The sequence below is a fragment of the Macrotis lagotis genome, chromosome 2, assembly GCF_037893015.1.
Source record: "Macrotis lagotis isolate mMagLag1 chromosome 2, bilby.v1.9.chrom.fasta, whole genome shotgun sequence".
NCBI classification, from domain to species: Eukaryota; Metazoa; Chordata; class Mammalia; order Peramelemorphia; family Peramelidae; genus Macrotis; species Macrotis lagotis.
The window spans coordinates 3,019,576-3,045,970 of NC_133659.1; the positions used below are offsets into that span (position 1 = coordinate 3,019,576).

At 51.1% G+C, this 26,395-nt stretch overlaps 1 protein-coding gene across 2 annotated transcripts; it reads right to left on the reverse strand.

Moving 5' to 3' along the window:
- Positions 1–1,993: 1,993 nt before the first annotated feature.
- LHX8 (LIM homeobox 8) lies at positions 1,994–26,020 on the reverse strand. 2 transcript variants are annotated; one of them, XM_074221163.1, is made up of 10 exons: positions 25,598–26,020; positions 24,082–24,694; positions 21,923–22,009; positions 21,414–21,575; positions 18,802–18,923; positions 16,518–16,735; positions 14,888–14,991; positions 11,925–12,020; positions 3,774–3,957; positions 1,994–2,610 (listed from the first exon to the last, which is right to left on the reverse strand). In XM_074221163.1, the coding sequence occupies exons 2-10, from the start codon at positions 24,157–24,159 to the stop codon at positions 2,534–2,536; spliced, it is 1,128 nt and encodes a 375-aa protein (XP_074077264.1). In that variant the 5' UTR covers positions 24,160–24,694; positions 25,598–26,020; the 3' UTR covers positions 1,994–2,533. The 2 variants fall into 2 exon arrangements, with proteins under 2 accessions (XP_074077264.1, XP_074077263.1); XM_074221162.1 differs by having other exon boundaries at positions 16,518–16,738; positions 25,598–26,018.
- Between the last annotated feature and the right edge of the window lie 375 nt (positions 26,021–26,395).

A 26,395-nucleotide genomic window follows, 5' to 3' on the forward strand; every position in this document is an offset into this window, starting at 1 on the left:
CAAGCCTCCCTGTTTTCTTGGATCCCCCAGGCCTGAGCCCCAAACCCTTCCCCATCCTGGTGGACTTCTAGACAGATGCCGCCCAACACGTCAATAGCCTTCGATGGTAAGACCACCAGGCCGATCTGGGGACTGGGCTGAGCAGCTCAGCTGACACTGGAGCTGATTCCCTAATCACTGAGGCAGATCTGAAGCTGGTGTGCCCAGAAGGCGGGACCAAGGAGGGGGACTCCCAGGCAGAGGTCTCCCAAGTGCAAGAACTAGCTGAAAAAGCTATCAATTTAGGCTGCCACTGCCTCTCAGCTAGGCTGGGAGGCTTCAGTGGTTCTCACCCAGGACCAACAGACTCCCAGACCCTAACCCATGGCTGCCATGAGTCTCCCAGGATGGTGGGGGGGGGGGGGATAAGCTCTGTTCCAAGGCCTGGGAACTGGTGGGAAAGTCTAATTGGAGTAACAGGTACAAATCTGTTTTCATTCTTCTTAGTCCGGAGAACTCGTTTGTTGTCCCTGATCTGAGCCGTTCCTAAGCTCCCCTGTCCGCGAGATTGCCTGGGCCACATTTATGATGTCAGCATAGAATTACCAGCGCACCTCTATTAGTCCTGGTCCTCAGCCAGATGTGGCCACTCTTTCATGTTAAACAAAAGCAATGGATTTGAACCCACCTAATATGGCCAGGGTTTTGTCAGGGATTTTTCATCATTCCTTTCTTTCCTTGTATAAGGAGGGCAACAGGGAATGGTTCCATTTATCTCCTAATATTCCATGTAAACTCAATCCTAAATATTGAGAAGTGGGCAGCGGCATTACGGATGGACACATCAAATGAGCCTTGGGGAAAAATGCCAAGAGCCCTGGCCTCAGTCAGGAAGCCATGCTTTGTCCCTCACTGGGCCAGTGGCCTTGGACCAGTCACTTCCCGGGAGCTCAGCAGTTGGACTTCTAAGGTTCCTTGCAGCATCAGCTTTGTGATCTTACCACTAACTCAGGGAGGGAGACCTCAAAGCGTCAGGGGCTGCACCCACCCCGGGTTGAAGAACTCTGAGCTACTCCGAGGCCGAAGTCCCTAGACTCCCCAGGACAGCCCCAAACAAATGCTCTGTAACGGTTTTGCATTTCCCCCTACATCCACTTGTTGGAGGGGACTAGTTGAGGCCCGTGTGGGTCTGTGAGGGCACACATTCTGAATTCTGCACCTTTCCCCTTTTCTTGCCCAAGTAAGTACTCATTCACCTCTACAGGGGGCTCTACATTCTAGAAAGTGCTTTCTTTATATCATAGCAGCACAGTGAGGATTCCCCATCCCCCTTCCCACATCCCACCCAGCTTTGCCAGCACAGAGTGAGCTTTGTCCCTAATCACACAACAAAGATCTGAGGTGAATTCAAATCCAGGACCCCAACTCTTTGGCCAACTCTTCAGTGGCTAGCTAGACAAGTGGGTTACACCTGGGTTTGAGGTACCAAGAAAGGTCAATTCTAGGAGAAATCCTCACCCCCTGGACCCATCCCCAAGCCACCCACTGCTTCATAGAAATGAAGGAGAATTGGAGAAGACAGTTTCCCATCATCTCAACTGTCAAATTTTAGTGAGGAAATGTTCTTTTCCATTAATGCTTTAGGCGCAGAATCAGAGAGTAGATCTCAGTTGAAGAAGCTTCAGGTCACCTTGATCCGCTCATACCTGATCCCCTTCCTGCCCGAGGAGCCGTGGGAAGGGGAGCCCAGGATCCCCCCAGTCAGCCCATTCTGGTCTGGGACACGTGACTTTGGGGCCTGGATACCCATCCACGAGAACTAACAAAAGGTTTTACTGGCAAAGGTGAGTCGTTCATGGGCCAAGAGCCTATGACGTCCTACTAATATGTGCGGGCAAGATATGGGACAACGCCATTTCACAGGAATAGAACATTTGCAAGCGCCTCAGCCTGGTGGGCTTCTTCAGCCCCCATGGTATTTCCAGCCAGAGGGTACCACCCACAGAAGACGGGCACAGGTCTGCCTGGCATGCTACAACAGAAGCTTTATTCATCTCATCCAGGGGGAAAGCCAATCGGCAAAATAAATTTCAGTTGCAAATTCACAGCTACAAACTTCAAAAGTATAAGTTGTATGTAACTCAAAAAACGGTAATATTTTATAACAATAACTTACAGATACAAACGGATGATAAACTACCATTTCACAAAGAATTGTAAACATTTTGCACACTTGTCAGTCCTCTCTTTTAGGCAAAGTGCTCTTTTGATGACGAATAAATTAACGGATACACAACTAGAGCAAACTACTTCCAGACAATACAAAACAGGGTGGAGTCATCTTCTTGTAAACATTGTTTAGAAAAAGGAAGAATTAACAAAAGTGTCTTGCAGGTCAACTCTACGCATGGCCGTACCTGGGCAACAAAAGGACCTTGAAGATGCTTTGGATGTTAAATAAAAAATTAACATTAATATTTTTCAATGATATTTAATACACAATAAATGACTTCAGATTATATCCTTAAGAATATCTATCCCTGAAACGAAGAAGTTAGGTATGACTTATTGGCAGCTGTGTCATCGAGTGGGGTAACAAGGCCTGGAGTCCAAGAGCTGTCGGTGAATGAGCTACAAAAAACAGAAAGAAATGGATGGCTTAATTTGGATGGAGTTTGGTTCATAAAACCAAGAGTGGTGAGCCCCTTCCCTCCTGCCCTACCCCCCAGGCAACCTCATCATAGCTTAGGGACTGTCCACTTCAACCCATTCAACCAATCCCAGAGAATGGCTAAAGCCTTCCTGGGCACAGACAGCAAACAAGGGATTAGGCAGAGAATGCCATCTGTATCTGGAGAAAGAACTGAGGAGTTTGAACAAAAACCAAGGACTGTTACCTTTAATTTAAAAAAAAAATGGTACCTTCTTATGTAATTCTGCTCTATCTCATACTATATGTTTCTTCCTTAAGGATATGATTTCTCTCTCATCACATTCAACTTAGATCAATGCATACTATGGGAATGATGTAAAGACTAACAAACTGCCTTCTTGGGGGGGGAGAAAGATTGGGGGGAAATTATAAAACTCAAAATAAATAAAACCTTTCTAAAATTAAAAAAAAAACAAGGGATTAAGGCTGTGACCCCTTCCTTTCTGGGTCATCCCCATACAAGTCCCTTCCATTGTACTTTGTCCTGAAGCCAAAGTAAAAACAGGGTCTGGGGCAATGAGGGCAGAGGGTCCCCATTTCATCACTAGGGTTTGGAAGGTGTGAGCCCCAGATCTTACATCTTTCTTAAGCCAAACAGGAAGAGAGACTTCCTCCATTACTTAACACCTTACTGAATATTCATTAAATCCAAAAATATACTTAAAACTCCAGCAGGAAAACCTTTCAATCACTTCCATGATACAATGTATGTTTTAAAAGAAGCCAAGATATGTGGACATGGGGGGGGGGCGAGGATGACTTTGGTTCCCCCTTATCCTGAATTTCAGAACATTAAATGAAAACTCTTAATGAGGACAAATCCAAAAATTTGAACTAGGACCTCATGTTTCACTAGGCAATTCCAACAAGGTTTTATTCCATTTAAAATTCCACCAAATCCACAGAGCTCTAGTCACATCAGCAGGAGAGACCTTCAAACTCACCTCTGCCTGCTGTTGTCAGACTTTCCCACGTTTCTCTTGGCCCACAGGAACTCTAGAACTTGGGGTTCACTGTTCCCTACAGGCCAGTGGATTTCTGGGCAATACTCAGGACATCAAAGGTTACCATCAATACCTACCATCCATATAACTGTGCAGAGCCGTTAACATTGTCCCGTCTTGGGGTACATATGCAGAATAAGCCATTTCTTCTAACATGGGTGGAGACAGCCGGGAAGGCTGAACTGCCGTCACTGGAGCCGTGGAAGAATGATTGGGACTAACATGTTTCTTATGGCGCGCTCTACAGTTTTGAAACCAAACCTAAGGCAGAAAAGACAATTCATCAAGGTCACTAATCAACTCTGGGGCACATCCAGACTCATCCAACCATAGCCAAGCAAAGCTAACCAATCAACAAACATTTATCACATACGTGCTGGCAATACACAGGCAGTGAGAAAGGAGTTCCTGTCCTCAAGGAGCTTACAGTCTAGGTTCAGAAAGAGTAAACCCAGAACAGGGGCACGGTATGGGGCTGGGGTGGGGGGATTCACTTAACACACTGGGCGAAATAAGGAAAGCAAATGTTCCAGGTCTGAAAGACAGCCTCCATGAGCATGGAAGCAGATCAGGAGCATGGCTGGCACATCACTCATAGGGCAGTTTGGCCAGGATAGAAAGGAGAGGGAGGAAGGGAGACTTCAGAATCAGTCTGGAAAGAGGAATTGGAACCAGGCTGAAAGAGGCAAAGGAGAGTCCCAGAAGCTTCTTGAGCAGTGCAGGAACCCTTTAGGCTCTAATTTACTGCCCAGACAACAGACTTTTAAAGAGAAAAAGGTCAATTTTGGAAGCTATTGCAATAAGATGATTTGGGCTAAGAGTTGCTGAGGGCAAAGTATGTAGAGAAAATGGGAAAGACATTCAAAATGCAGAATCAGCAGAACTGGGAAGCTAAGGGGATGTGGTGGGAGATGGTCTCCTAAGGCATGAACCTGGGTGACCAGAATAACAGCAGCAGCCTCAAGAGGAAGAGAAAGAAGGAGGAAGGCTGAGTTCCCAAGAGAAACATCATAGGCCTGGAGATTGGGGGGAGAGGAGCAATAGTTAGAACAAGAGGCCATGGCAGAGATCAAGGAGCCCAGATCCAAAGGGGATGGCTGGTCCTGCTTGGTCCAGGTCATATGCCTTTTGTGAATCCTGGATGGGCCATGCTTTCACCCTATCACCTTGGATGGTCTATGCCTGTACCCCTTCACCTTGAATGGCCAATACTTGCACCCCATCACCCTGGACAGGCCCTGCCTATCCTGAGAGATGCATGTGTGGTCCATGGTAGAGTATGCTTTCTTCAGGGCAAGAATCATTTTGTTTTGGATTCATATCCCTTCTGCCTAGCACGAGGCTTGGCATACGGGAAGCTCTTAATCAATGACCACAAATCACTTGAAAAAACGATTCATAAATTGACTCTTAGAAACTTCTCTTCTACAATCTAACCATATGGACAAGAAGTCCGCAAATCATATTGCATGTATACAGCAAGAAATCTACCTTTTGTTACAAATATATGGTTTTCACTACTACAGCCAGCAAGCACCAGGGTAAAAGGACTACTAGCAACTTTTGGGGAGCCCACTGAATGCAGTCTTCTGAGTCAAGTGCAGCCCAAGTGCTCTGAAGACGATGGTGGACATTTAGTCTGGGTCAGATGGGTTTTCCTTTGCTCCATTTCTCCCAGCAGATAACTGATTCTCCATCACCAGCTGTTTAGCTAGGAACTGCTTTGATGGCTAAGAGCAATGTCTCCAGACAGTCTCGGGTCCCCTTGGGGACCACAGCAAATCTAGGGGCTTCCATCTTTACTGAGTTTGTACCTCATCAAACTGAACGAGTCCCCTACCCCTTAACCACAAGAGAACCCCAAATATACTTGAAGGCAGCTGAACCATGGCCTCCCATGAATCTTTTGAGGTTAAGGATTCCCAGGTTCTTCCACAAAAGGTGAAAGAACCAACAATCCTCTGGGTTCACCATATGGTCCCAATGAAAGTATCAAAATCAGGTGGAAGGGGGAATGTCACTCATGACTGCAACCAAGTGCTGCAGCAAAAAGGACACTTCTAGGATTTACTTCTCCCCTCCCCACTGCCTCGCACAAGGTTCTGCATACAGAAGTCACTTTATACAGCGCATGAGAAGAAGGGAACCTCAAAGGTCTGGGGCCTAATGTCATCTAGTGTGTCTCCCAGTATGGGAGAGGGATGGGGACACAGTCATAGACCACCCAAGGTGCAGCTCATAGAAAGTGAGGAGGCTCCTCTGGAGGCCAAAGCCAGGTCCAAGGATTGGCTGCCAATCACTTTCTGTAAAGCCACAGGAAAACAAGGGAGTCTCTGGGTCTTGATTTCCTCATTTATAAAATCAAAGAGCCCAAGTCTCCCTAATCTCATTCTAGGAGCCCACATGGCTGCTGTGCATCTGGAGTGGGAGGCAAGCAAAGACAAAGCTTAGATCCTGCCCAAGGTGCCAGGCACTGGGGGAGGCCTGCCATCGGGGTGCAGCCTCAGGCCTGGCCACCCCAAGTGGCCTAAGAGGATCCTTCTCCTCTCTCATCACTCTATAGGAAACATGGATGGGGCACTTCATTTGGAAACATTTAGAGCTAAAGCTTTCCGATGAAAATCCAATTTGCTGCTACACCAAATTGCTTAATTGGCCCAGAACAATCTAGAAGAAACTACAAAGGGCTCTGCTTGTCAATGCATTCAACTAACTGGCTCTGGCTAAGCCCTTGCAGGGTTACTGTCCCACAGTCCCCTTTAGAATCTGAAGGCTCCCTTGGAACCGTGAACTCTCTCTCTCTCTGTGTCTCCTTCCTTGTTTGTGTGTCTCTGGGTATCTCTCTATGCCTTTCTCCAAACATGCTGAGGGAGATCTGTCTCTCTACATGTATTTCTGTTTCTCCCCCTCCCACTCTCTATCTCTCTGATCGTCTCTGTCTCTGCAGAGCCTTCCCCCCAAGTAGGGGCATGTGAGCCCAAGGTTGAGTTCAAGCCAGCACCCCAAAAGACCTGTACCAACTCAACTGATTTTTTCCTCAATTATTTGCATTTCCATGGCCTTGTCTGCCATCGGTTTCTGGACTTGCATTTTTGCTTTTCTATTCCCTAACAATGAGTGGGTGCTTCATGAATGCTTGATGATGAATGGGAGCTGCCACAACCTCTGTCACCCCCTAAAATGAGGCTGCTCTAGACAAGACCCTGAAGCAAGAAGGCTCCCACCCCCCAACCCTCACTTTCAGTCTCTTCTGGTCTGTGGTATGCTGTTATCACATCACCTTTAACCAATCACAAAAAAAGGCTCCAAAAGGGTATCAAGAAACCAGGTAACAGATGAGCCTCTGAAAGAAGGGGGACCCCAAGTTCCTGAGAAACATGCACTTTGTCAAGAAACACAAGAGGGAGCTGAAGGAGATGCAGACCAAGGATGCCCAAGCCTGAGCACTAGGGCCTCCAAACCCTCAGGCCCAAGCTCCCCAAAGTCAATGCCCAACCCAACAGACCCCAACTGGCCACCAAGAGCCCAGGTACCAGACCTACTAAACCCAAAGCCACCAAGTCTGGCATCAAGGTCACCAAACAGGGGTCACTAAATATGGCCCTAAGGTTCTAGTCAAAGGTATGTATGGCTACGAAGCCCAGGGATTAAAACCTGATAAGACAACTCACCCCAAACCTGTTGGGTTTGCCGATTCTAAGGCAGCCAAATGCTGGGGCTAAGGTTACTAAGGTTACTAAGACCCAAGCTTTCCAAATAGATGCTTCAGATGTTTCAACCTTAAAGTTCCATATTTTTCCTCTCAGAGTTTGATTACACACTGTTTTGTATAAATAAAAACAGAGGCATCACTAAAAAGAAATGGGGAACTCCAACTGGATCATTCTACTCTACCTAAGACTAAGACTCCCTGTTGGAAGAAGTCAGTTGGGGGTATTCTGGTCCTCCTGAAAACAGTGAACAGTCCAGTTTACATGGTACAAATGGAAGTCAAGAGCCAAGGGACTAAGTCCTTCTGAAATGTCCTAGTCTTAGGAAGGAAGGAAAGGCCAAGACAATCCCCATCAGGCTCACCCACCGCTTGAAGGGCAGAGTCAGACTGGGGCTCACTGGGGCTAAGACAAGCCTTCTACTCCCTCAAAAACCAACTGAGCAATGGGAAAGAAAAACAAAACCAAACCCTGATTTTCATGCAATGCAGCAAAGATTTGCTCCAAGAAATTAGTCGACTACATCTAAATCCTGCAACCCCAAAGCTCCTCATTCCTTCTAGGAGAGAAATTCATTCAGCAACGTCTGGATGCCCTGAGAATCCTGGGAGAAGCCACCTCCTGTAACACTCAGCACCTCGAAGTGACAAGGCAATCCCCTAGAGATAATCATCCCCGTGCCTCCCATTCCCTCCCCACCCAAAACCTCAATGATTCTGGGCATTCTCATGATCTGGCAAAGATCTAAAGGCAGAGGGCTGACTAAACCCCCCTCAGACCTCTGCTGGCCAAGAGGTTCATTGAACCTTTCCTGAGTTTCACTTGCTCAAGGGCAAATTGGGAAGGCCTGATCCAGGGGTGTTTCTGCCAAAGAAAATGTGGGCAAATCAATCTGCCCTCTTCAAAGAGCTCAAGATACAGCCACCCATCATCACCCCCAAAGACTGGTCCACAGTCTGTTCTTGATGGGCCAAGATTTCAGGAGGGGGGAGCCTGGGATGATGACGACGAAGCCCACCAGTCAGCCAGGCACCCCTAGGAATTCTCTAGCTCTGACTCCTCATAAAAGACAATATTAATATCATTGGTGGTGGCAGCCACACCATTCACCCCCCCCCCCAGTTTGCAAGCTGGGCATCCTTGGGCATGTCTCAACATTTTGGGCCCTCCTCAAATTTGAGCTGCATTGGCAGAGGAGAGGGGCTCTATCTGCCACAAGGAACTGATGGTCTGGACGCCCCCTACCCCCACCCCAAAAGTTTTCAAAGTACCTGCCAGACATCCTGATCTCATTGGATTCTTATGACCCACCTTGTATGACGTCTTTCCTTTGAAGAGATAGGCCTCCACCAGCTAACTTGTGCTCCGTGTAGAATTTCAATTCGGGACTCCTAACTACACTGAATACTGACTTTCTTTCAAAGGTTCAGGAATGACCCCTGGCAAGGAGAGACTAACTTAGCCTGGGCTCGGCCACGTTCCCGGTCCCAGCAAACTATGGCATTCTGCAGCCCTCCCCTAAGGGGGCCAAAGGCCAGTCATTCTTCTCTGTCATCCTGAGAATGCCTGCCAGACACCCACAGACCTGCACCATATGGAGCTGAAATCACCTCCTAGCCCTTGGATGACTTCCTTCTACTGGGCCTAGGCCTCTCCAGGGCTCCATCAAGGTCCACAGTTTGGCCTCCAAGGGGCTGCAGTCACCCATCCCAGGTCTCCGAAGTCTCCTGTCCACTCTGTTCCATGGGACAGACCCCATTCTGGTCTGACCTCCTTCTTCTGTATAAGGAATGTTCCTACTCAAACCCCAGTGCACACATGCAATGATCAAAGGAGGGTGGACCCTGAAGTCCCTGGTCCGCTCCAGAAACTAGTCTAGGATTCCATTCATCCTCATTAATCAGGCCCCAAGTCACCTCCGGCCCCATCCTCCCGTGAATCCTCCAGGGGAGGGTTACCACTAGCTTCTCTAGGAGTTAAGGAAGACCTAACATAGATGACAAATTACAGACAAGTTACGTACTGCAGCAGCAGGAATTCTACTAAAGAGATCCTAGGTGGGGGAGGATAGGAAGGGGGTCAGGGAGGGAGAGGAAAGAGAAAAAGGGACAGACAGAAACTCCTTACAGTAACAATAACACAGTGTTGCCTCATGGCAAGCTCAATGACAGAAATCCCTTGTTTTCCACGTGGATTGTTCTCAGCCACATCTCTCACGCTCCGTGGACAAGAAATACTTGACCTAAATAAAGATTTCCCAACAACTCCTTGTGAATTTCCCTCAATTAGAGTCGCAGCTCTTCTGGATCTCGTGACCTCTCCGGTTCCTCAGTCCAGTGGCCAGTTCCCGTCTCCCTGGACCTCTCAGCACCATGAGGGTGGCCGCTGCTTTCCTAAAACCCTGGACTCCCCAGGCTTCCCTAACAATCTCCTCTTCTGGTTTCTGGCATATTTCTCCGGTCATCCCTTCCCTGACTTTTGATTGATGGATGCTTACTCCAGGCCAAGTTGGAAGAGATGGAGGTGAGAGGAGAGGTTCTCAGTGGCACTTGCTATCTTCCAAAGTAGGTTTTTCTCTTTTACCTTCTCCTTCATCTCTTTAATGGTAACCCAGTTCTCCTTTGAGTTGCAATGATCTGCTATCTCTGCCTTCTCTCTTCCTCCAAACTCTCTCTCTCTCTTCTATCTAGTTCATCCATTGCTTGTCATCTTCCTAATGCCCATTTCTGGCTGACTAATCACTTGTTCATCTTATTATATATCATCACTTTCAACATTAGGCAATCTGTACCTCTTTTTTTATTTTTATTTTTTGCAAGGCAAACGGCGTTTAAGTGGCTTGCCCAAGGCCACACAGCTAGGTCATTATTAAGTGTCTGAGACCAGATTTGAACCCAGGTACTCCTGACTCCAGGGCTAGTGCTCTATCCACTGCATCACCTAGCCACCCTAATCTATATCTCTTGAAGCATCAAGGCCCTCCAGGCCTAGCTGAGCCAGCCAGGCTTAATTTCCACTATGATCTCTTATTTCAGCCAAGTTGAACCCTACTCTTCTTTTTTCCTGAATTTTCATTGGACTTTCCCACCTTCATGACTTTCCTCAAGCTATTCCTTCACTTAGAAAGGAATAGGTGATAGGGACCACCTATTGACACCTGCTCACTTTTTTTTAACTTTTATTTAAGGCAATGGGGCTAAGTGACTTGCCCAAGGTCACACAGCTAGGCAATTTTTTAAGTCCCTGAGGCTGGATTTGATACCAGGTCCTCCTGCCTCCAGGGCTGGTGTTCTATCCACTGTGCCACCTAGATGCTCACCCCTGCTCACTTTTGAAGGGCCATTGCAAATGCTACCGCAACCTCAGGCTTTTCTAGAAGCCCTTTTGAGAAGTCATCTCTCCCTCCACTGAAAGCCAATCATACAACATCTCCCACCTTTTTATTGTCCATAGTTGGCTACTCGACTGGGGTGTGGAGGAGCTATCTTGTGGTACTCATTCAGTAGAGGATCTGACCCAGCAGAGGCTTATGGTGCAGCCCCTGGCTAGTCACCCTACACGTTACCCCAATTCAATAATTAGTTCCTAACAGAAAAGGAACATACATAATCATTTCTCATGCCCCTCTTACATTAGTAACCAATTATTGAATTAAGACTAAGGCATCCTCCCTTCTATTTCCCCATAGGCTCTTCAGTCAGCTTGGAAGGACAATGCTAATAAAGAGCTGAAATCTTGGACAGATGCACCACACTGGGAAAACTTAGGTCCAATCAAAAGGTAAAGAGATGTGAATAAGCCTACTGGGGTTTAGTCAAAGAAGTCTGGAGGGAAATAGATCCCCCCTTTTGTCTAGACTACTCTCAACAGGGTGATACGGTTATAGAGAAGTCTACTGGATCAAGCCAGAGTGATCAGAGTCCCATCCCCCAGACACTCATTAGACTTAGCCAACCTGATTATAATATTCACTCCCTCATTCATGTTAACCAATCATGGGTTGATTTTCACCTTGGGAACAGCCACTCTTCCAAGGACATATAAGTGTTGAATACATTCCATGAGAGGCATTCCAGAGTGACACTGACCCCTTTTATTAATTATCCAGTACCAATAATTAATAAGGTGATTTATTATCCAGAAATTCTCTCTCCCCCAAATTTTTACTTGCCACAAATAGAAATACTAAGATCTAGCCTAAATTTATTTCTCTGAGAACATATTTGATCTCAGGGGTAGCTAGGTCCCTGGAGTCAGGAGCAGCCTTAGATACTTATTACCTAGCTGTGTGACCTTGGGCAAGTCACTTAATCCCATTGTTTTGCAAAAAACAAAAAACAAACAGGGAGAGATGACTTTTTGTCAAAAGGGCTTCTAGAAACCAAAAAAAAAAAAAACCACCCTATTTGATCTCAGCAGTGGAAGGTTCCTTGAAAGCAGGGAGGTAAGCTCACCCTCCTTACCCCTCTCTCCCCACCCCATCCCCCAGCCCCACTGGGAGGCCTGCCCAACAGTCACCTGGATTACTCTTCTGCTCAAGCCAGTTCTTTCGGCAAGTTTCTGAAGCGTCTGGGCATCGGGGTTGTTGTCCTGAGCAAACTGTGCCTGCATCACCTGAGGAAGCAACAAGGGAAGAGGTCAGCTTCCAAGGTACAGCACCAGCCAGGTTGGCAGAGCAGGCACTTGGTTCTGCCGCCAGAGCCCATTGGACTCCGAAGGGACTCACCCAAGAAGCGAGGGCCCTTTGGGGGGTTACTGCAATGCCAGGAACAGGGGAAAATATCCACCACAGAAAGGAAACTCAAAGAGAATACAAAACATGCGTCTACACAGTTCATGAAGCACTATTTGGAAAAGAGCAGAAGCTTTTCAACACTGTCAAAGCTGTTTCTTTCCTATCTCAAATTCACAAGTTTAAACTAGAATAAATTCACCTCCGATTCTAACAAAATGTGCCCATCTGTTTCAAAGCCTTAACTTTTCACCATCATCATGAACCAAGTCGGCATCATTGTAGCAGAGCCAAGTGCAGAGGGCTCAACCCATCTCTGGGGGCACAAAGCTAAGTGATGAACTTCCCAGGAGCAGCACTGCCCAGGTTTGCAAATAAGCATCTCTGGAGCCGAGTAGCCCCTCTGCCTGGGAGGGGGGAGAAAACCCAGTCCACTGAAAAAACGGATCAAAGAAAAAACCCAGCTCTTTTAAGAGGCCACTTGGCAAACCTGCCCCTGCCACATGTATGTGGATTGTTATTAGGAATAAAAGGCCAGATTTGCTTGACCCAGGATGGCAGCAAGATGGAAGCTGAACTTCCTCAGAATTGGAAGAGACGCTGGAGTCAAAAGGATGCCCCGCTTTGGCCTCCTCCCTTCCTGCTGTGGCAGCCCCAGAGTCCAGAAAAGCCTGGAGAACAAGCTAAGACCCCCACAGCAGCCCCCACTGCAACCTAGTACTTCCAACGCCCAGGAGCCAGGAAGCAGAGAATCCTTCCCTCCTCATCTCCAGGCTCTGGGCCCCGATTGGATTAATCAAGCCAAGTAGGCAGAATCACCATAATTCTCCCAACTGACAGACCCTACTGTGGCCTTTGCCGAAGGTTTCCCATATATAGTCTGTCCCTCACCCAAGGAAGGCCTCATCTTGCCTGGGAATGCCTTGCAATTCCTCCCTAATTGGAGACATTTCTCCACCCATGACAATTGTTGTTCTTGCAAGGATCTGGTAAAATCAGCTAGTTCACAATGTTCAAGCACCAGAAAAAGGCCAGTTCTGATTACACGGCAACGTGGAAAGGGACTGTGGAGAGAAATCTGCAGAACCCAGGCCTTCCCCTACCATGGGGGCCTCTGTGAACCAGGGTGTGCAGATAAACGTGTGTGTCTCAGAGAGATAGACACAGAGAGATGCTTTTCTAACAAAGGGAAAGAGACCCAGATCTTTAAGAGTGCTAGAGCCAGTTTTGTGCTGGTTGTGATTCTGTGCAGCCTGAACCTCAGTTTTCTCACCTGTGGAATGGAAGGCAATGAGATCATTGGGGGGATCTGCTCCCTGGCCATGCCAGTGAAGGAAGGTGCCCCACTCTCCAAGGGACCTTTCCCTCTGCCTAGCAGCAGACCTGGGTCCTATCAGTTGTTTCTACCCTTAGAACAGACCCTGGCAGCCTTTTTACCTCTCTGGTGCTCAATCCACAGTAAATACTTAATAATCATAATGGGCAAGTCAGGCACTGGGTCAAACGCCCTACTATTATTTTATCTGGTCCTCGCACACACCCTGAGAAATGGGTGCTACCATGAACCCCATTTTACAGATGGGAAAACTGAGGCAGGCAGATGGGAAGTGACTTGTCCCGGGTCATATAGCTAGTAAGCTGAGGCTGGAATTGAACTTCCTAGTTCTAGGGACGGGGCACCCCCTTACTGTCCAGCTAGTAAATATTTCATTCATTCATTTATTCATTCATTCTCATCTATTCCCTTAATAACCACGTTCTTGTTCATCAGTTCTAGCCCTAATGGCAATTGAGCTTTCACTTTTACAAAGCTGAACTCTGTCCCTAGAGGAACACTTTGCCCAGAAAACCATTTCCCATGATCCTCCCAACTAGTCTCCAGCAAGATGCTGTAAAGCTGTGGGTGAGATTCTGCAGGCAGTCAGTTTTTTGAAGGCCAAGGACATCGCTGACCTTGGAAACTCCAGGAGACACAAGAGGCTGGACAGTTTCCCAAATCCCCTTGAGGAGATCTGGGGGGACTCAAGCCTCCCCAGAAATACACCAGCCTGAAAGAAAATCAGCTTCCTTTTCAAGGAGGCATCCCCAACTGTCAGGCCTCAGTCCCTCTAAAAATAAGAAAAAGGTCCATTTGATTGGCACCAACCTCTGGGCTCTTGCTTATGCCCATGTGACTGCAATTATTTCCACCCCTGACAACAGAACATTTGGCTCCTCCTGGAGCGGGCTGGCTGTGGTGCGTTCCAGTGAAACATAAAACCCTAACATGTTCACGTCCCCACAAGCTGCATGGGACACAGCTCGACGTTCCATAATTTCTCAAAAATATTTTGTCTTGCTTTGGAAATGACGGGCAGTGATGTAAATGTGGAGATTAAGCCAAATGCACTGGGCAGACCCAACGGATCTCCCTGTGGCTTCTGCTTTGCAGAATGCCACCAAGCTGCCTCTGGGGGGGGGCACATCTGAGGAGCTGCCGGGTCTATTTCAAGACCGGGCCCGAGCCTCTGGAACCTCCGTGAGCCACTTTATGGCCAGGTCCCCTAGCTAGCTTCTACATGAATTCCAAGCTGGGCCCTGGTAAGCTGATAAGAGTCATGAGTTAACGAGGGCACCGAGGACAGGAACGAGGGCACCGAGGACAGGAACGAGGGCACCGAGGACAGGAACGAGGGCACCGAGGACAGGAACGAGGGCACCGAGGACAGGAGCGAGGGCATCTCCCCATCCCCCACGGGCAGCCTCCTACCTGAAGCTGATCGGCAGTAAAACTGGTCCGAGCTCTCTTGGCTGGCTTGGGGTGATTGACGTCTTGTTCTGTGAGCAGGGCACCTTCCACGCTGATTCCATTCCCTACATTTCAAAAGAAAAATGGAACAATTGGGTCGACGGTTCCGCTGAAGGCATGCATACTGCCAGAACTCATTCTTCCCATTTCTTATTTATTCACTCTGACTGGTCAGCCAACAATCCCATAGGAAACACAAAGAGCCAGGTCCCATGCTAAGCACTGAGGAGACAAAGAAAGGCCACAGCTTCAGAGTTTGCGTGGCAGGGGACCAGAAAATCCCCAGCTTGGAGAACAGACTTGGAGCTGACACGTAAAGCCACGACACAAGGCCAACAAACGGGACAAAAAGAGCATCTTGGTGCTGGCCCCACACAAATAAACACCCACATCCTGGGGGATGAAATGGGGCCTGGTCGCTAGGCTGAGGTAGAGACCAGACCACTCCACTATCCTTGAGTGAAGAAGTCACAACACAAGGAAGCAGCCGTTTTAGCTTTCCATGTGATCTCAAGAAAGATGCCCAGGGCCTCTCCAGCATCCACACCTTCCTGCTCTCTCCCCACTCTCTACCCATAGATACACACACATGTTATATATATATACAGGGATACTACTTTCAGGAAAAATATCAATCCTAACAAAAGACTGTCCAGGGTCCTACCTAATTCAAAGGGAAGGTCCTCTGGCCAGCCTTCCAGTCTCAAAACGTTAGCCTTTCTGGAGCATCCCAGGCAGAGTCTGTATCTGTGAATTCTGTTTCAGACTCAGCAGAACAACTTATTTTGAGACACATTTTGCTTTAAACTTCAATCTTCAAAAGTATAAAATCAGCTGCTGATTCCAACATCATTTCAGTAAGTGTATCAAGACATATACACGTGGCTTTTCCAGCTTTGGTCAAAGAACGTGGCTTCTGGTGGATGGTTTCTCTTTCATCTCAAACCCTAAATTCTCAGGATATTTGTGCTTTTTTTTTAAGATTCTGTTTGTCATTTAAAATGTGAAATCATTTTTCTTTCCAGAACTATCGGAGGTCAATGCCATTGCCTTCCTCCTCACTAAATACCAAATTACTTCTGTCTTTATAAAATACTGTATTAATGTGATTTTTTTCCCTCTGAGATTCTTCCCCTTAATCCATTATTTATAAATGTTTTTCTTTTAACTAAAGCTTGTAAGTTTATGAAGTTTTTTTGTGAATGAAATTAAGCATTGATATAATTATCATTTCTGCCAAAACTGTTTATTACAGTTATCCAGAAATAGCTAATCTGTCCATCAGAGAAATATGGCTTGTTTACTTTCAAAATTAAGATTTAGTTTGATGGCTTAAAATATATATATGCATATCTATGGAGAAAATCAGAGATCTAGGCCTAAAGAAATTAATTATGATGATGTTATAAAATTATTTTACACTCACCCCTAATTTGGGCTAGAATCTAACCAAGTAAACAATTTTCAACCCAACCAGCATGATGAAGTAAAAATGGTTAAAAATTAACATTTTTCCGTCTTCCTATTCCTTCTCTTGTCCCCACCCCCCAGCCCCACAAACAAGATCAGCTTCGACAGAGGGAGGATTTACCATTTTCTACTTCTCTCTTTAAATTGTCCATCATGCAGTCGTAATGGACTCTACAGAGGACTTTCTCTTCAACCAAAGCAAACTCCTCTCCTGTAGAGAGTTGTCTTTTGCAGGAGAAACAAGCAAAGCAGGCCAAGTGATAGACGTTCCCCTTGGCCCTTCGGACCCAGTCAGTAGAGTGGATGTGTCTCCCACAACGAGAGCAGCGGGTTCCGTATCTTCTACGATAAAGAAGAAGGTGGGAGGAAAAGGGAGGGGGCAGAAAAGGGAGACAGACGTTTTCATCTTGAGTCAAAAATGAGCAATGCAAGAAGGCCCCAACTCGACATGTGCCCCTTACCCTTAACTTACTCCTGGCCAACATTCAAACCTTAATAGGCTTTTCTTCTAACTCTCCTCCCACAAGGACTCAACATGTTCTGAAAATATTATAATTCCTCCTAATTCAAAATGAGCCAACTCTCAACAATAGCTTTCAATTCAAACAGATTCGCTCTGAGCAAAGGCTGCCCGTTATTACATAATAATAGTTTAGGAGGCTTGTGTTTTCGTGGGGGTTTTTTTTTAATTACTTACTCTACCGGCAGGCCTTCAAATCTAAAGAACGCAGTAGGACAAAATCGACTCACAGCACAAGCTCAAGACACTGGAAAGCCATCTTTGGCGACATTCTCAGGACTCCTAACAATGAACCGAAGGCTGCCCAGGGACAACGCTAAGTCCTCAGTTTCACCACTGATCAGCCTGCTTTTGGAGTTGATAAATCCAAAATACTCCAAAGCATTCTGTTACCAGAATGGATTGAAAAGATGTTTGTTTTATACATGCTGTAAATGGAGTAAAATAAATTGGCCTATTTCGATGGAAAATGGAGACTCTTCTGTGATCAAATGAGGTGGGATGGATTCCCCGCCCCAAGAAAAGCATGGGTCCCTTAGGCACAGGGCAAAAATTGCCATTTGATATCTTCAAGGAAGAGATTAACTTCGAGTCTCATTAAGGTACAAAAGGCTGTCCACCCCTTCCCCCCTCCCCCCCCCCCAAAATCCCCAACAAAACCTTCCTTTCCTTTCAGATTTAGTTTCTGGAGAGCATTAGTCAATCTGTTCCAGGGGGAGAAAGAAGAAAAAAAGCTAGAGGCCAGTCTGAGCCAGTTTTCAGTCCAATTTTGCTCAGGTACAACCCAAGGTATTTGGCCATAGCTCCAGCCTGAGCCGATCACATCCCGGCTGCTCTCAGGCATTTGGGGAGTCTTTTTGAACTTTTCAAAGCGGTTTGGGCTACTGCTGTCCTATGAACAGTTTTCAACATAAGGAAAACGCTAAGAATATCCATCGTCCAGATGTCCAAATCTGAAATGCTATAGCCGTCCTCAGAAAAGGAGTACTCCGGACTGAGTACTGAGGACGCCAACCCGGGCCTTTATGGCCCATTTGGGACCCTAATCCTTTTTTTTAAACTAAGCATTTATATTTTTCTTCCTCACAAAAGCTTCAGCTTTTCGGATGTCGCCCACAGTAAAAGCAAACTCCTGATTACCTTGATGCTCTCCCTCTCCCGTCTGCCGCCGCATGTGAGCTCACTCCACGTGAAGATGCAATGAAAAAACTTAAGTTTTCTTGACAATTTGGAAAACTGTGCCTAAGCTTTATGAAAAGTCATTTCCTGTTTCGGACACTGCTGCTCTGGGCTGGTCCAAAAGCAAACATCCAGAATTGGAGAATCATTTCAATGACATTCCACTCAGGAGAGATCCCGTCAAAAAAAAATAGCAAGGGCTTGTTCAGAGGTGACTGAAGTAGGCCTCTGCAGGTCAGAGATCAGGGCAGAACAAAGGAAGGCCAAAATTCTCTTAGACCAAATAACAGCTCCTAGGTAGACTGTGGAAGTACCCAGGGGGATTTGCTGCCTTCTCTGTGGGTCTGCCAATGACCAACTTCCTGAGGAGCTTTATGGGAACACCTTGGAATGCTTTGGGTTCATCTTAGAAGATGGGCATGGCTTTCACTTCTACTCATGGTCTTTCTAGCTCAGAATGATCTTGCCACGAACCCCTGAACTTTCATCAGAAACTGGGAAGGCTGATTTTAGAATTTTTCTTTATATTAGAAATAGTTGATAAACAGATTTCCAATAGACTGATCTTTTTAGAACAGCCCAGGTGCTGTGGCTACTCCAACTAAAGATATTATGTTATAATCATTTTAAGGTTAATTGTTCTAAACACTGGGTTTCAGCAATCTGCAAAAGCGAAAGTATCTGAGTCGACCCCTTTCTAACCTACCTGAAATAATCGAGTTTGCAGAAAATGTCTTTATCTTTAATGTAACAGCTGGTGTGCCTTCCTAAGGAGGTCCGGCAGACACTACAGGAGAGACAGCGGACATGCCAACACAGGTCATTCACCTGCAAGATAACAAGTGGGAAGAGAAGGAAAGTTCTTCTAACAAATAAGAAACCAGGAGATGCCAGCAAATAGTCAGAGCTTCCAAAGCCTGGCCCATACCCATGGGAGATAAACTCTGAGTGAACTCGTCTTCCATCTTAAATGGGGGGGGGGGGCGCGCCTCCAGCTGGCTTCCCAACTTGGTCTTTTATTATAATGTGTGTTAAGCTCTGATATGCAAATACCTCACCCGGAGCAACATCCTCAGTCCTGACTAGGTGAAAGGGTGCTGCCACTTCAGCCGTTCCCAAGGCATGGCTAAGACCCCTGCTTGTAGGGCACCATCAGCCCTTGGAGACACTTGGCAATTCTGCCTCTAACCTGAATGGTTTGAGTTAGCATTTTCATAAATATGCATCTGGATCTACTCCCTAAATTTCCCACCAAATCTCCCAGAAATGTGAACGAGGAAAACTGCTTCATGCTGCTTCCAAAATCACCTCAAAAGTCTGGGCCTTCTTTGGATTCAGACTTTTGGACTCAGCTTTTTCTACTTGCAGCAGCAACAAAGCCAGGCTCCTCGGCAGGAGCAGGTGGGTTTCTTCCCCACACTCTGTCCAAAGCCCCCAAGGCAAACTGATGTGCCCCCCAGCCTGGGCCGCCTCCATCCACAGGCAAGCATCGGCTTTGGCTCTTTTATTCTGGGAACTTGCGGGGCAAGCTTCTGACCGCCGCAGGATGGGGCATTGCTCTGCTCTGGCAACATTCAAGTCTTGTTGCAAGGGAATGATCCCGCCAAGGGGGTGGGGGCAGGAGGAAAGCGGTTCAGAAAGGTAGTGGGAATTCTTAAGTTTACTGGGACAAAGTTAAGTATAAGGCCTTTTCTTCCTGCCCCCCCCCCATTAACTTAAATAAGCTTCTCCCCAGCAGACAATGGGAGACAGCCCAGCATTTCTGACACAAAATACTCAAAAACATCACCCGAATGACCAGAAAAATGGGGGTGGGAATCCCAGATCTCTTACTTCAACCAGTAAGAAAAATCTGTGTGGCCCACCCATGGCAAAGCGGGCAGCCTCCCTGCAGCGAGGGGCCGCTTTCGGAGGAGGTCTCAGGAGTCAGAATCCAGAATTACGGTGGAACGAGGGTGTCCCTGATGGCCCACACAGTAAACATGTTGGTTGGGGGGCCCGCAGAGCTCCGTCTTCAATGCGACAATACTGGGGGGGGGGTAACTAACTTCCAAAGGCAACGCCAGGCAAGCAACAGTAGGGACTCTTGTGAAGGTTTGTGCAGTGCAGCGTAGACGGCTCTCCTTTAGGCCGGTCCAAGGGCTCCACAAAACCAAATGCGGCACTCAGGCCGCCCCCCCATCCAGTCTAATTTTGGGGGACAGCCGAACAGCGCGGCCCAAGTTCGCATCTTTCCCTAAGCCACCAGGCATTTTTTGGGACTCTGCGCAGTCTTTCTACAGCTGCAGCCCCAGGTGTCGTCCACAGAAACCCCGAAGGAGTGCCGGGCTTCAGATAAACGGGAAGGGCCAAGGCAGACCTTCCTTTCAAGGCTTTTCTCAGGACCAATAAACGAGCCTTCGGAATGCCCCAGGGAAGGCTTCGAACCCTCTGCGGCTCCACCTGCTCCCTCCTTTCGGAGGGAGGTTTGCATTTTCCTTGTGAGATTCGGGGTTCTCTGTCCTCTCAAACCTCCAAGCCGCCCCCGGACGTCTACGCAGTCCCGAGTCCAGCCCAGTCTGCTAAGTCCCTCCAACTGCAAAGTGAACTTCATGGCTGCGCCTGGCCAGGCCCGTCTTCCTGCCCTCTAGTGCCCCCGATGTCTTCGGGCCAGCGAGGGGGCTGCGTTTGAGGCCGCCCTCCTCTCCCAAACGACCCCGGCATCCTCCCCACGCTCCCGTCGAGGCATGCCGCCGAGGTCCGGGAGTTCCTTCCCGGGTTCCCCGCTAGGCCGGGCGTTGGGAGGGGGCTCTGGGCACCACAGGCTGAACGCGCCCTCTCCCCGACTTCTGCTCGGCGCCGGCCGCCACCTGCCTCGATGGCTCCTCTAACGAGAGGGAGCCCCCAACCTGCCAAGCTGGCCGCTTCGGAGCCCCCCGAAAAAGCTCCTTTGGCTGCGCGCTTCTGCCTTCCTGCCGGCCTTCGGAAAGGCCAGGCGGTCCGGGAAGGAGGACCTTGGGCGAGTCCGGTCGGGGAGCACGGGGGGGGGTGGCACCCACGGGGAACCCCGACAACTCCGAAGGGCCGGTTCCCGGAGAAGCCGGGTCACGGGGAGGGCTCAAGGCGCGTCCCGCTAGAGCCCCCCAGCTGCTCCCGAGGCTCCAGGAGGCCGCCCCCGTCCGAGGGAGCCCCCGGCCCGACCTGGGCCCGGCCAAGAAGCCACCGAAGAAAGCGTTCCGGGGGTGGGGGCTGCTTGGGGGAGTCTCCCCCGCCCGCGAGGCGGGGCGCCCGTCTCTCCTGGCCCCGGCCCGGCCTCCCCGACGCCCCCCGCGCCCTTACCTTCAGCAGGTACTTGTCCACGATCTCCAGGCCGCAGCTGCTGCAGACGCACTTGGCCGGGGGGCAGCCGGGGGCCGAGGCCATGGACCGCGGCGACGAGGACGGCGACAGCGGGGCCGACGGGGAGCTCGAGTCCTCGTCCGCCGCGCCCTCGGGGCTCACCTGGCGGAGGAAGCAGAGCGCCGGACGCTCGCTCGGACCCCGACCCGCCGCCCCCGACGGCTGCCGGCCCCACGGGCTTCTGCCGCCGCTCGGCCCTGCCCGTGACCCCCGGGCGCAGGGCCGGCCCCGACCGCCCCCGCCCCGGCCGCGCTTTCCCCTCCCCCTCGCCCCCTCGCCCCCGCCCCGGCTGGCTCCCACCCAGTCCCACCCCCTCCCAATTCCACCCGCAGAGGCGGCCACACGTGGGGCTCGTGGACTCTCCCCCAGCTGAGGACCCGCCCCGAGCAAATGGGCCGGCCCAGCCCCCCCGCCGCCCCCAGGATCCCCCCCCCAGCCCTCCCACTTACCAGGCCCCCGTCTGGGGCGCCTTTCCGTGTCCTCCCGGGCGCCAGGGCCGCAGGCCGGCCGCAGTCCTCGGACATCAGCCGGGGGAACTGGGGGGAGGGGGAGGGAGAGAGAGAGAGAGAGAGAGAGAGAGAGAGAGAGAGAGAGAGAGAGAGAGAGAGAGAGAGAGAGAGAGAATATGAGAAAAGAGAGAGAGAGAGAGAATATGAGAAAAGAGAGAGAATGAGAGAGAATATGAGAAAAAAGAGAGAATGAGAGAGAATATGAGAAGAGAGAAAATGAGAGAGAGAATATGAGAAAAGAGAGAATGAGAGAGAATATGAGAATAAGAGAGAAAATGAGAGAGAGAATATGAGAATAAGAGAGAGAATGAGAGAATGAGAATAAGTGAGAGAAAGATGAGAAAGCAATACGAGAGAGATGAAAGACAGATAGAGCGAGAGGGAGGGGGGGGAGAGAGAGAATAAGAGACAGAATAAGAGACAGAATGAGAGAGAATGAGAGAGACAGAATGAGAGAGTGAGAATAAGAGAGACAGAGAATGAGAGAGTGAGAATAAGAGACAGAATGAGAGTAAGAGAAAGACAGAATGAGAGAGTAAGAGAGAGAGAATAAGAGAGAGACAGAGAATGAGAGTGAGAGTGAGTGAGTGAGTGAGAGAGAGAGAGAGAGAGAGAGAGAGAGAGAGAGAGAGAGAGAGGAGCCAGCTGAGGATGAGGCTCCGGGCGGGAGGGGGCCAGGACCCCCCCCCCCCCGGGCCGGGCTGGGCCTCCCGGAGGGCTGGGAGTCTCCGCCGGGGGGACCAAGCTAATCAGCGACAGGGACAAAGCGGCGGCCTCAGTCCCGGCGGAGCTGGGATCCCGGGGCTGGGGGGGGGGGGGGGGGGCGGGGGAGGAGGGGAGAAAAAGAAGAGGGTCCGGGGGGCTTGGAAACTTGATTTCTTTAATAGCGGCAATTAAAAGGGCAAGCCGTCCCGGGGGGGGGGGGGGGCTCTGGGAATCGGCCCAAAGGGGGAGAGCCCTAATGGGCCTCTCCAAGCTAATTGCGGCCCCGGCGGCCGCCGCGCGCCCGGAAAGCGCTGCCCAGGCAGCGGGAGCCGCGCGGCCCCGCACCCCGGCCTCAGGGGAGGGGCCGCGGGGGCGGGGGGGCTGGAGCCCCCGGGCGACTGCTTTTCCGTTTAAATCGCTACTTAATTGCTCAATTAAAAAGAGTCAACAGGAGACCCCGGGGGGGGGGGGAGAGGGACAGCCGGGGGGACCCGGGGGGCAGCAAACAACACCCCCCCCCCCGCAGGCCCTGTGCGTCTCTCTGCGTGTCTCTCTTTTCCTCTCTGTCTGCCCCCTCTCTGTCTCTCTCCTCTTTCTGCCCCTCTATCTCTCAGTCTGTTTCTTCTATCTCATTCTCTCTCTCTCTCTCTCTCTCTCTCTCTCTCTCTCTCTCTCTCTCTCTCTCTCTCTCATTCTCTAGCTGTTTCTATTCTCTCTGTGTCTTTGTCTCTCTCTAGCTATCTCTTTGTCTCATTCTGTCTCTGTCTCTGTCTTTCTCTCTCTCTGTCTCTCCCTCTCCCGCCGCCCCTTCTCTCTCTCTCTCTCTCTCTCTCTCTCTGGGACCAGGGACACCGGCTGCCCTCCTGCCCCCGGAGCCCAGGGGCGGGGAGACCCGGGGACCCGGCCCTCCTGTGGCCCTCCTGCCCGCCTGGCCCCAGGCTGGTTAAGGCGATGGCCCGAGGGCATCGGCAAAGAGCCGCGAGCTAGGGGAGGAACTCCCCTAGGCTCCCCCAAAAGGGCTCGCCGCTGTTTTCCCGGCCACAGACTGTGGGCGCCAAGGAGGACCTTAGGGCGCGGTGGCTCGGAGAGGCCTCGGGCTAGGGTCCGAGGCGATGCTCTGTGCCCTTGGGCTGCCGCGGGAAGCCTCCGCCCCTCCCGGGGACCCCCCGGTCCCCCGCGCTAGGTCCCGTCGAGGGCTCGCCGGCCTCCCCAGCCCGGCAACGATGCCCCCCACCTCAGGCCGGCAGGTCCCGAGGCGGCGGCCCCCCGGGCCTCCCTCTCCGCCGCCCCCACTTTCCTGGCTCGCATGGGTGTCTCCTGGTGGGGGGGGAGAAGCTGGAGCCTCAAGAAAGACTAGGCCCCCCAAATCGGAGCGGCCGGGGCCGCCGGCTCACCTTCTGGGTGCAGACGGCCAGCTCGGGCAGGGCTTCTTCCAGACGACACCCCAACAGCCGCTCGCTCTTCCAATACATGGCCCAGCCGGGCCCGGCTAGCACATCCCCACCGCGGCCAGAAGACGCGCCGGGCCCCCGGGCCGCCCGCGCCGCCCCCTCCCCGGCGCGCCCCCGGAGGCCTGAGAAGGGCGGGGGGGAGACCAGCGGCCGGCAGAGCGGGCGGGTGCGAGCCTGGCAGGCCTCGGATGGCACGGAGCGCCCCCTCCTCGAGGAGCCCGTCCCCTCTCCACTGATGTCAGTCCCTCCAGGAAAGGGGAAAAGAGGAGAAGGAAAAAAAAGCAAAGTTTTGTTTTCCAGGGGGTGGAACCTTCCACGGAGGGAGGGGAGAAGGGGGGAGCCTTGGGCCTGGACTGGCCTCCCCTCCTCAAGTAAAACCCGCCTTCCGACATGTCCAGATCCTTATCAGAGCCGTCCTTCCCGCTCTGGGCTCGGTACCAGGCACACGGGCTCGGCCTGCCCAGCGCTGGCCTCGGCTGCGGCCGTAGCTGTCCAGCCCGCCCCCTGCCACCCTGCCCCAGCTCGGAGCCAGGCTCCAGCTCGTTTCTGAATTAGCCTAGAAGAGCAGAAGGGAAAGAGAGTTGGGTGTGAGCCGGGGCTCCTGGGCCCCGCTTCTGCAGCTTCCCTCCTGCCTGCCTTCCTTCCTTCCCTCTTTCCTAACCTCTTTCCTTCCCCCCCCCCCTTACCTCCTCTCTTTCCCTCCTTCCTTCTCTTTCCTTCTCTCCTTCCCTCCCTCCTTCTCTTTCCTTCTCTCCTTCCCTCCCTCCTTCTCCTTCCTTCTCTCCTTCCTTCTCTCCTTCCCTCCCTCCTCTTTCCTTCTCCCCTTCCTTCCCTCCTTCCTTCTCTCCTTCCCTCCCTCCTTCCTTCCCTCCTTCCTTCTTTCCTTCCTTCTCTCCTTTCCTCCCTCCTTCTCTCCTTCCCTCCCTCCTTCCTTCTCTCCTTCCTTCCCTCCTTCCTTCTCTTTCCTTCTCTCCTTCCTTCCCTCCTCTTTCCTTCCCTCCTTCCTTCCCTCCCTCCTTCTCTCTCCTTCCCTCCTTCCTTTCCCCCTTCCCCCGTCCTCCAGCTGGAAGCGGTCTAACCCGGACAGCCACCGCCTTCCAGCCCAGCTGCCCATTGCTCTGCGGGCTTCCAGGGCCCTTGGCTAGGATCCCCTCACAGGGACAAGGGAAGCTTCGAGCCCCCCCCCCCGGGGCTAGGGGGACCCCTAGACCCGGCCCCAAGGCCGCAGCCGAACCCGGAGTGTGTGGCTAATTAGGAGTCCTCTTTCAGCTCGACCCTGGCCCAATCTGAAGCCGCGCAGTTGCTGTCCGCGGCCCAGAGAGGCTCGTCTGGGGTGAGGGGAGTACGGGGTGTTCGGTACAAGGCTATTTTTTGGGGGGGTGAGCGGGCCGGCGCCGCCGTTGCCGCGGCGCCGGCCCGGTTTTGTTGCTTTTCTGCGAGCCAGAAGGGCAGCGCGCACCTAGGGGTACGTTACTTGAGTCAGCTGCTAGTCTTGGTCGCATTACAAACCGCCGTCGGTTCTACAGCCCGGGGGGTCAGAGCCTCTCCCAGGTCGCCCCCGAACGGCGGCTCGGGGTTCCCCCTTTGCCTCCTCTTTTCACTCCCCTTTGCTCTGATCTCTTCATTCTCCCGAGGCAAAGAAGCCGAGATTTGGGAAGGGCCAGAGAGGGGGGCGCTGTCCGGGGCCGGGGCCCCCGGGGGCGCTCGGCTGGGACCGCAAAGTAGCCTTGGCTCCGATCCGTTCCGGCCAGCTGGTTTGCGACCCCGCATAGACGCATCCGCGCTCTTAAACGCCGTTTCGTTCCCTAACCCGGCTGAATCGAACCGTCCCGAGGTTCCGAGCGGGGCCCGAGGGCCCCGACTTCTAGACCCTTGGCCCAGCCGGTCCCGGTCTGGGCCTCCGAATGGGAGGCTGGAGGGGGCTAGGGGGTACCGGGGGGCTCGGACTGCCCCCAAGAACGGAACCCAAGCGAGGATGGCTGCCAGCCGCGCGGTTCTCGTGCCGTGTGCTAGAACCTGCTTCGGGCCGGGGCCTCCGAACCGAGAGGCGGAGTGGCGGCTCCCCGCCCCGGGCTAAAGGGGGACCCGGAGGAGAAGCAGAAGTTCCGGCCAAAGTGGGCTTTTTCGTTGTCTTTTCGATTTTCCTTCCTAATTTCGTTCCTTCTTTCGTTCTTTCTCGCTTTTTCTTCTCTCTCTCTCTCTCTCTCCTCATTCTTTGTTTGCTTCTGTCTTTTCTTTCTCTTCCTCCTTGTTTCTT